The 10,092-nt window shown below is 49.3% G+C and overlaps 1 protein-coding gene across 1 annotated transcript; it reads right to left on the bottom strand.

Annotated features, from left to right (window-relative positions):
- Nucleotides 1–2,688: 2,688 nt before the first annotated feature.
- LOC114689395 (interleukin-27 subunit beta-like) lies at nucleotides 2,689–4,689 on the bottom strand. The gene is made up of 4 exons (XM_028863703.1): nucleotides 4,642–4,689; nucleotides 4,307–4,501; nucleotides 3,066–3,218; nucleotides 2,689–2,844 (listed from the first exon to the last, which is right to left on the bottom strand). The coding sequence occupies exons 1-4, from the start codon at nucleotides 4,687–4,689 to the stop codon at nucleotides 2,689–2,691; spliced, it is 552 nt and encodes a 183-aa protein (XP_028719536.1).
- Between the last annotated feature and the right edge of the window lie 5,403 nt (nucleotides 4,690–10,092).

Here is a 10,092-nt window from a genome sequence, read left to right on the forward strand (position 1 = left end):
ACAACAACGACAAAAACCCTGTGAGTGTGTGTTTTGAGACAGAGTCTGTCTCAGTTGTCTATGCTGGCCTAGAACTCACACTGTAGCCCTTGATTCCTGCCCCTTGACCTTGGCTGCTTAAGTACCTGGAGAGCAGAGCTGGACTAGTGAGTGAGCAAGCCAGAGCACAGAATGGCCTAACTATGTGTCTGGAGACACACAGCTAGTAGCCAGAAGTACATGACAAGATCAGAATGTTCCTGGGTTGGAATCCAGAATCTTCCCTGACATGGAATGCTACCAGTTCAGCATGGAAGGATGGAACGAGGCCCAGGATCTAATATCTTGGGGTTTGAAATGTCCTGAGAATCTTGTGGAGATACTTTATTTGTGCAACCCAATAAAGCTTATCTGAAAATCAGAGTAAAAAGTCAGTCACTATATTAAACCAAGAGTTCAGGCAATGGTAGCACATGCCTCTAATCCTAGTATTCAGGTGGCAGAGATTCATCTGGATCTCTATGAGTTCAAGACCACCCTGAGAACATAGCCAAGCATGGCTGCACATGCCATTACATTCCAACACTAGTTAACCATAGAGGCCTGGAGGTTTATACAGACAGACAGGAAGTGATGTAGCTGGGTGGAGAGAGGAAGTGAGATGGCAGGCACAGAAAGGATATATGTGTGTGTATACAGGAAGCAGGGCTCTCTCTTTGGCTGAGGATTTCTAGTGGTAAGAACATGGCTAGTGCCCGGCGGTGGTGGCACATGCCTTTAATCACAGCACTCAGGAGGCAGAGCCATGTGGATCTTTGTGAGTTTGAGGCCAGGCTGGGCTACCAAGTGAGTTCCAGGAAAGGCTCAAAGCTACACAGAGAAACCCTGTCTCGAAAAACCAAAAAAAAAAAAGTGTAATAGTTAACAAAGCAGTTGAAACTTAAAATTCATAGGAATTATCCACTACAGCCTTATTAAAAAAAAAAAAAAAAAAAAGAACATGGCTAGCTTCTTTCTGCTTCCCTGATCTGTCAGTTTTTGACCCAATAAGTGGCTGTTTTTTTTTTTTTTTTTTTAAAAATAAGACTATTTAGCCATTTGTCTTACAATTGGTGCCAAATGTTCATGGCACGAATTCACTAATAAGCTGCTTATGCCCTTGAAGCCCCCCTGGTTCAGTCCTTAGCTACACACAGCCGAGTCTCCTTGGCTTCTCTCCTGGTGGGTGGTGGGCTCTCTCTGGATACCTATTTCCAATTCCTACAAGACTAAGTAAGCTGCCTTGAAACTCCTTTGGATGTCTACTGTTCTATGCACTCAGCAAACTTGATGAGTCAATTAAAATATCCTAAAGGGAGAAATTAGTTAAAGGCAATGGCCTTTAACAACAGCCCCTCACCTGGGGATCCTAGGCAGGGGCTCCTTGAGCCACGCCCCCAACTCTCCTCCTCCTCTTATTCTTTTTCAGACAGCGTCTCCAGGCTCGTCTTTAGCTTCCCACCACTCTTTTCCTCTGTCCTCATTTGGACAAGGCTGGTCTGCATCCTGTTTGGCTCTCAGTTGGGGAAACAGTTTTGTGTGTGTGTCCGTGTGTGTCCGTGTGTGTGTGTGTGTGTGTGTGTGTGTGTGTGTGTGTGTGTGTGTGTGTGTGTGTCCCTGCATTCACCTACTGATAACTCTCCTCCCTGTTTTCTTTTGCATGGCGGGTGATGGGAACCCGAACCTTACACCTTGCTTTATTCCCTCCCTTCCTCCCACCGCGTGCTCCCCGATCTTTCCACCTTTAGGCATTGTACCACGTGGGATTCCTTCTGGGTCTTCCCAGGCTCCTGAACCTTGAGCCACATCAACTGCTTTTCGTCATAAAGGTCTTGTTTGGGGGTCGTGGGCACTCCAACACAGACAACCCACCATGTCTCTCACTCAGCGGACTAGATGGACAAAGGGCTGGAGAGGTGGCTCAGTGCTCAAGAGCCCAAGGCCTGCCGACCCAGCCGCCACACCACACGCCTGTAACTCCGGTTCAGGGCTCTGTCGCCCTCTGCTGGCTGCCGTGGACACTGTAATACCATGACAGGCACATCTTTGAAAATAAAATGAAAATATTTAAATTTCAAAAACAATTTTAATAAAAATTCTTGTCTGGCGGTTGTGGCATATGTCTTTAATCTCAGCCCTCGGGAGGCAGAGACAGGAGAGAATGTCTGTTAGTTCAAGGCCAGCCTGGTTTAGGACAGCCAGGCACACACCAGTCCTATCTCGAACTCTGCCCTCTGCCCCTCCCCGAACACCCTGGGCCCCATAATGATAGTAATTTTGTTTTGTTTTGTTTTTTCCAGACAGGGTTTCTCTGTGTACCTTTGGCTGTCCTGGAACTCGCTCTGTAGGCCAGACTGGCCTCGAATTCATAGAGATCCACCTGCCTCTGCCTTCCAAGTGCTCTCCCAAGTACTTGGATTAAAGGCGTGCACCCCCACTACCAGGCTAATGATTCTTATTTAATTAAAATTTCTATTCAAATTACATTTGCAGTTCTCTAAGTCCGGCATGGATGGAAGGAAAAACACCATCCCCACAGGTTTGGAAATTGAGGTCCATAGAGGCCAACCATCCCAGCAAGTGCAGACTGGACTCGAACCCAGGCCAGCCAAACCCAGTCACTTTGAAGTAGATGACATCAGAGTCTGCTATCAAGGATGCAGTCCCTCTTCAGGGATTAAGGGGAGTCCTCTCCGCTTGCCCGGGGAGGCTCCAGTCACTTGGTTTCCCATAGTCCATGAGGTCCTGGGCTGACACCTGGACCAAGTACTTGACATGGGGCTGCGCAGCCCTCAGGGTGAAGGTCGTGGCTTCAATGGGTCCCACCTGCAGGGAGAGAGGAGGTGGTGGTGGGTAGGACCACCATACACTGGGAGCTAGGGAGCCCGTTTGCTGGGTAAAGTGCCTGCTGTGGGTTCAAAAACCCAGCACTCATGCAAGGCAGTTGCAGAGTCACGTGACATCAGCGCTCCCACAGAGAGGCCGGAGGTGGAGACCTGAGGATGCTCAGGGGAATCCTGTCTCACCCTATCCTAGTCCCCTCTCACCTGGCAGAAGTGAGAGGCTCCGTGGCGCAGGTAGCGGATGCGGTACTTGAGAGAGGAGATCCAGGAAAGGCCAGGAGGCAGGGGGACGCCAGAGCATCTGCAGCCGCTGCCCCGCTGCGCGCAGGCGCACGCCTTCCGGGGGATCAGGCTTGACTGTGGGGAGCAGGGAGCCTGGTCAGGAGCGGCTCAGCTGGTTCACCCATTAGGCACTGATACTATTGTCTCCTTAAATCTTCGTAAGTCTAACATTTCAACTGGAATCCAAGTATTTTGTACATTCTCTTGATCAGGTAGTTGATGTACAGCTACCAGATAAATTAAGGGTGATTGTGTGAAAACAGGCTTTCTTTCTGTAATCTTATGTTCCAATCTTGGAACAACTTCATTGTTAATTTCTTCTGTCTGAATCTGAATTTCTCTATAATTCATTTTAACAGGTTTAACAGTTTTTTTCTAAAACTTTTATCCTGGCATTTAAATTGACTATCTTCTTAAATAGTAAAATGAGGATAAGAAAAGTAATAAAGTGCATAATTTGAATCAAAGAGGCAGCCCAAGAACAGTTGCGAATTGGAATTTCGCTATATCGGCATAGGAGTAGTTGTTATCATCAGGAGATCTCTGTCAGATAACTGCCTAAAGATCTTCATAACAAGGAATGTCTGAGCGCCTAGAATTTTTTGATTCCAGCATGTTAACGGTATAGCGAGCGCTTGAAAGCCGCGATGACAGTGGGTAATTCGTTCATTTATTATGAAGAAGAATGTGTTGAGGGAGGTTGGCGTGAGCTGAGAACGATCAAAGAATTCTCTTGGGTAAAATAGTGTGGTTTCCTTTTGTAAATATAATTCGTGATATTCGGGACTGGCTGGGAACTTAATTGAGACTTACTTAAAGTCTTTCCACTAGAACAGGGTAGAAATCCGAGGGAATTTTCAATACAGCCACGTAGTATCCAAGGTGTGAATCCAGAGAGAAAGAGAGAGGAAAGAGAGAGAGAGAGAGAGATGAGAGAGAGAGAGAGGTAACCGAGAAAGGCGTAGCACAAGTTCTTGGCTAAGGAGCTTAATCTCCAGGGCCAGAGCACGTGTTCCATCGTGGGACTCGATCAGAGCGTGATTCCTGGCCGAGAGGATTGCAGGTGCTAAGGTTAGCGATATCTTTAGTAAAGGTATGTTGGATGGCGAGTGTTGCGAAGCATCTAGGGCGTTGTTGGGACACGCATCACGGTGGGAAGTTACCGGTGTCAGATCTGAGTAGAGGGGCGACTTCTGTGTTTGAAAGGCTGGATGGGCAGTAGGTCGTTTAGGAGATGGGGGTTCAGCGGGCAGCCTGTTCAGGCAGGCAGCTGAGTTGTTTGTAAGCAAGACAGATAACGAACTTTTTATAGAGTAACTCAAGTAAGCGATTGTGCGGAGCCGGTGCGGCAGGGTAAGCTGCATGAAACAGGAGCTGTGGGGTGTCGAGTACGTAAATGACTGGCCCGTGTGAGACTAATAGCATGATGTTGGTGCAGTTCTGATAAGTGGGCTCCCGAGCTAGGGAGGCTGGGCTGCCTAGGCGTGTTGGATGAAACCGGCGTATAGCGCTGAGGCGGATGCGGCGAATCGGGTCTCAAGTCCATCGCGGGTTGGTTTTAAGGTAGTGGAGCAGGTGTCTTGCTTATGTGGGCTGCCCTGTGCACGGTAGTTGTACAGCGCCAAGTCTGTCTATTACGATGTAAAGTAAGGAAAAAGGACAATCAGAGCTGGCGCTGACCTGATGAGATGAAGACGAGGCAAGAGATCGATGGAGCATATGGCTTAAGAAGAGATCGGCTGTAGCATGAAAAAGCTTTATAGACGCCCTTCACTGTGCTGTGGTCCACCTGTGCTGAAAGATACCTACTTCCTGTGTGTCTGGTAGCTTTTTATAGGAGTTGTTTAACGGCTATCTGCTAGAGCCTTGTTCTTAGACGATGTGGGTTGGTAGGGTAAACTATACCTATTATCGGAACGCTGTGACGTGGGAGACGAATCGTGAGTGAGGCTAGTCAACGCTGTCTGTAACACGCCTCCAGGTCTTCTTGGTTGGTATTTGAGATTAAAGGCATGTGGTCTCCCACATGCGTGGCCTGCATCCTTGACACAGCAGAGAATTGCTTTAGCTCTGGGCCTCACAAGAGCTGGCATTATAAAGGCGTGCACTGTAGGCATCGGTATCATCTGGAGACGGCGCAGCTTCTTGACTGAGGCTTTGCTAGTTGTATTAACATTGAGTCAATCCATTTTGTAATGGCGAAGAAGTAAATGAATAAAGCACCATAGCTCACTTTAGAAGTCCTGAGGTTAGAGGCGCATCTGCTGCTTCTGCAGTAGGGTAGTCTGTACTGTGCGGAGAATGCAGCTGCAGCGCTAGAGCACGGGTGTCCGTCCTGGATTATATGTATGCACGTCTGCGTCGTCTAAGATCCCTTTGCAGTACGATGGTATGGGACACAGGCACAGCGGCTGAGAGAATGAGAGAAGAGGAGAGAAGCGCAATAAGGAAAGGGAGAAAGAAGACGAGACACGCTAGAAGCTGGAGTCAGGCGACCAGTACCACGACAGTAGACCTGGCCAGAAGCGGCGAGCCCCTTGGCATGAAGGGTGGAGTTAATCGACGAGCATATGCTCCATGTGATGGGGTATGCAAGAAATGGAAGGGGAGGTAAAAAGGCTTTCTGTGAACTAGCGCTTAAGTGAAAGTATTCAGTACCAGAAGCCGATGTGTAAGGGGTGATCATCTATGCCTATAAAACAATAGGCAGTGGGCCGAGGCTGGATAGGATGGTCGGATTCGTACTCGGGCCTGGGTCAGTAGGTAGACCCGCTTAGTAATAGGTTCTCTTACTATTCCTGAATGTCATGCGGTTGTTGGAGAAGATGGTTGATTTGGCTAGCTCTAAAAGAGGAGACAAAGCCGACGCGTGAGGTCTAGGGTGATAGATAGATATAGGCTGGTCTAGGATGTGTCGCGCTGCGTGTGCTGGTGCTGCTTACCGTGATACATAGGCGGCAGGCGAATCTTCGCCTATGTAGTATGTCAGCGGAGCATTAATGCATCGAGCGTTAGGTGGCACGATAGACCACTCGCCGGGATTGATTGTGTATGTGTTTTTCTGGTGCACGGGATGTTCAGGTAGCCAAAAATGAGTAGTGACGTTTGTTGACAAGCATAGAGGTTATGGCGATTGCGGCGCGCGAGGAGTTGCTGTGGAAAATGTCTCGCTCGACGTCGAATATGGTATGCCGAGATTGAACCATTATGCTTCGGCGAGAAGTGGGGCGTATCGATGCAGCTAAGCGGGCAGGTGCAGAGTGCAGACACGACTATGTATGTGCCGCTGACGTCCAGGCTGCCAGAGACGTACTCGCCGAGAGAGCAATATCCATTGAAAGGGGGAAGCGGATCCAGCCCGCTGATAACTTGGTAGATTTGTGTGATTTAAGAAATGAAGGGTAGAGATTGAATCTTATTGTAGCTAATGTGACGAGTGTCGATAGACAGAGCATACAGCGTTTAGTGTGGCCGGTCCCACACGACGCCGCTGAGGTCACGCGGTGGGTTAGGGTTATTATCAGTATTCTGCACACTACGGATGTGGCTTCAGTCGTCAGTACGGAGGTGCTGATCGTGTGTAACATCAGAAGTCTGTACGTATTTCGTAGCGGGCGGGGATCGTTGTGATAGGTGTGGGCAATCGGTTCTGTTGAGTAGAGCGCAGTGATCAGAGGCACTTTTATTTCTTGCGCTGATTTCTGCTCTATATTCAATGGCTGTGATGCTGTCCTTGAGTTCCTCGAGAGTTCTTATCTTAATTTCTCCTCAATGCTGAATTCCTGCCCTCCATCTAGGTTCTTTTCATTGCTTACACCGCAGCTAGTACTACGTTGTGGTGGCGTTGTTGGCGAAGACGGTACATTGAGTGGAGAGCTGGTGCATGAATGTGAGGTGTGCCAACGGATCAGGGTGTGGATTGAGGCTATGAATGAAGATCGCCCATCTGACTCTTCCCTCATCTATTCATCGTCATTCTCACATGTCCTGCTGTCTAAATCGCTCCTTATTCGCCTCTCTGGTTCTCGTTTCCTTTTCAGTTCCTTCCTACATCCCCGTCGCCTAATGTCTGCCAGGTCACTCGCAGTGTATAAAGTCCCAGTGCCGATAGTGATGCCCCTGGTTTGATTGAGCAAGGTCATCTGGCTTGAATTCTAGCTATATTGGGTCATTCAAAGGCAGGTAAGATTTGTTCCCTAGTTCCAGAGTGTAATAATGCGGTGGACCACGCCGATGGGTCTAAGGGCTGTTCTTTTTAGCCAAGCCAAAATGGTGATTTGGTGGTGAAAGAGGAGGTCAACGGAGGTAGCTATATTGACGCGGTTAGTGTATGAAAAGAGGGGATGCTGTGTGCTCAGTTCTGACCATTCCTAGAAAGTGGTAGGTAAGAATTGGCGGGTCTATTAGTAAAGGATGTATAGAAAGGAGGGTCTCACCCTAAATTGTAAAGAAATAAAGGCTATCTGCCTGACCATAGGAGACCGGGTGTAGTTTCATATTTTGATCTTAGTTGGGCTTTGATAGAGCATTTTAGTTAAATACCCACTGTTAGGAGTTTCTTTTGGAAGCAACACACTGAAGAAAAAATTCATTTTAGGGCGAACACTTAGCTATGTATATGTGCTCGGGATACAACGCTAGGTCTACTATTTCCTGTGTAGAGTAATGCGGTACGTAGATTGTTCCACACACTACACACCAAACGTAACCACAAAGGTTGAGGTTTGAAACGCGGCTAGTGATGCGGGCGAGAGATTGTAAGATAGGTAGTTAGGGGGTGGGTTAGAGGCACAGCCGGAATGGGTAATGCTGGTGGGGTAAGGCGAAGCGACAGCCGGGGGTGTACCGAGTGGATGAAGGGGAGTTAGGTATCTGAACTGTGGAGTGACTGATGGGGTTATTAACGGCTGTTAGGAATGGGTCATGACGTCACACACCACACACTAGGACGGCGCAAATTGAGCTGTGTGAAAATTATCAACTAAGCCTTCTTAAGGCCATGACCTATGACCTTTGGAGAATGCGATGCGTTCTGATGTGGGAGTGACGGACTTGTGAAGTAGTGGCTTCTTGTGATGGTAGCTGAACTTTCACAGCATTTATATGTTTTTTCCTGGTGCGGCTTGTGGCAGAACATACTGCGCCCGATTGTAGCCAAAGTGTCGGTGCAGGGTGGTGTTAGTTGGAATGGAGTGTGGCTAGTGGGCGACTTGCAGAAAGTGCTTCATGTATGGAAGAAGGGTACTCGTGCTGGCAGGCAGGACATGATCAGTGAAGGAGTAATATGCGTCTGAGCCCGTCCCGAGCGATCAAGTGTCAGATGCATGCGTGGTGAGTTATGCGACTAAGAGGAGAAGGATTGAGTCAAGTTTCATTTTGTGATGAATGATGCGCTTTGCGGTGTGAGGTTTGTTGGGAGCCCGCGTTGGAGGTGGTGCCACGTTTGGGTTGTAGTTCAGTCGCAGTCCTGTGCGGCTTATTTTCTGAGGCCCTAGACATGGGAGACTAGTTCTTCGAATAATAGGTATTACCGCAAGGGAGCGCCTAGTTCTATCTCTGACGTGTTGGGCCTAAGGGTGAAGTCTGTTTCTGGTATTCGTGAAGGCCATGGTGTGTTTGAAATGCGGACGCCGTACAGAAGCGCAGGTGTTCTAGATGTCGGGGTGTTTAGCCTGAGTGGCGGCGTGTGGCTATCAGTAGACAGAAAAGCGTCAGCGTGTGCCCTATGCTTACGTCGAGGTGGGAGTATGCATTTTTCGTTCATGTATGTGTGCTGGCAAATCGTGAGTGTGTGTGTCGGAATCTCTTCCTACGTACGCAGTCGTGATAGGCGGAGACAGGTACGTACGTTTCAAGCTGTGGACGAACTCGTGGCAGTCGGCAGGTGCAAGTTTTTTTGCTTCAATGCCAAATCTCTGCAGGTCTGGGACAAGTTGGGACTGGGACAGAGCGGGGTTTCTGTCCACAACAGCTGCTGTGAGCAGGGAGTGCTATTAAGCTTAGGCAGGGTAGGAATATATTAATTTTTTTATTTGTCAGGAGAGATTTAGCTATATTGCTAACGTGAGGTGGGAGATCTTTATTGATGTGTTGCAAAGGCATTTGCTGCGTCCATTGTAATGTCTGCACGGCTCCAGGTGGGGCGGACAGAAGATCTCATTATGTGATGGCTGTGAGGCCCATCAACGAGTGGTTCTCGTAATTGAACTCATCAACCTCTGGAAGAGCCGTCAGTGCTAAAATGTGTAGCCCAGGCTGGCCTCCGACTCGTGAATTCTCTGCCCTTACACTCGCCTGTCGCTGCGTGTGGTCTGGCGATGAAATTCCTTGATGGTGTGCTGGCCAGCGCCATCAGAATGGGCGTTTGCATCTTATCACATGCCATCTCCGTCCTACTAAGCGTAGGAGGAGCTGGACCAGGCGCCGTTGTCAACTTCACGGCAATCACTCAGCCGAATGCATCGGGCCCGTCGTAGCAGCACTAATGGACTTCCCGTCAGAATGTGGGCGGGTAAATTGAGTCGTTCGAAGGCTCTCGTGATTCGGGACCTTTTAGAGCGGGGACTGAAGGCTCCTCGCGAGGGGGTTGGCTGCGGTTAGCCGCGACCTGAGGATAGAGTGGGCGGACCCTCGGTTCGGGCGCGATAGTTGTGCTGCGCTGACGCTGTTGAGAGGACCGCGTGCGGCATGTGAGGCGTGCGGCGAGGCTGGGAGGGGAGCGGGGTACGTGGCGAGCTGCGGGATAATCCGCCATGGTGAAAGTTCGAGTGGGAACCAGGGGCCGTGATGCGCCCATGGGCGACGTTGGTAGATCGGGTAGGTGGGTAGTCTCCTTGGAAAAACGTTGCCTGAGGTAGGCGGTAGGGTGTGGGGTCTCGCGGATGAGCTCGTAGGTAAGTGTGGTGGACAACTCGAGGTGTTGGGAGGATGGGTGCAACAGCAAGTGAGG

Source organism: Peromyscus leucopus, unplaced genomic scaffold (assembly GCF_004664715.2).
Source record: "Peromyscus leucopus breed LL Stock unplaced genomic scaffold, UCI_PerLeu_2.1 scaffold_1729, whole genome shotgun sequence".
Classification (NCBI taxonomy): Eukaryota; Metazoa; Chordata; class Mammalia; order Rodentia; family Cricetidae; genus Peromyscus; species Peromyscus leucopus.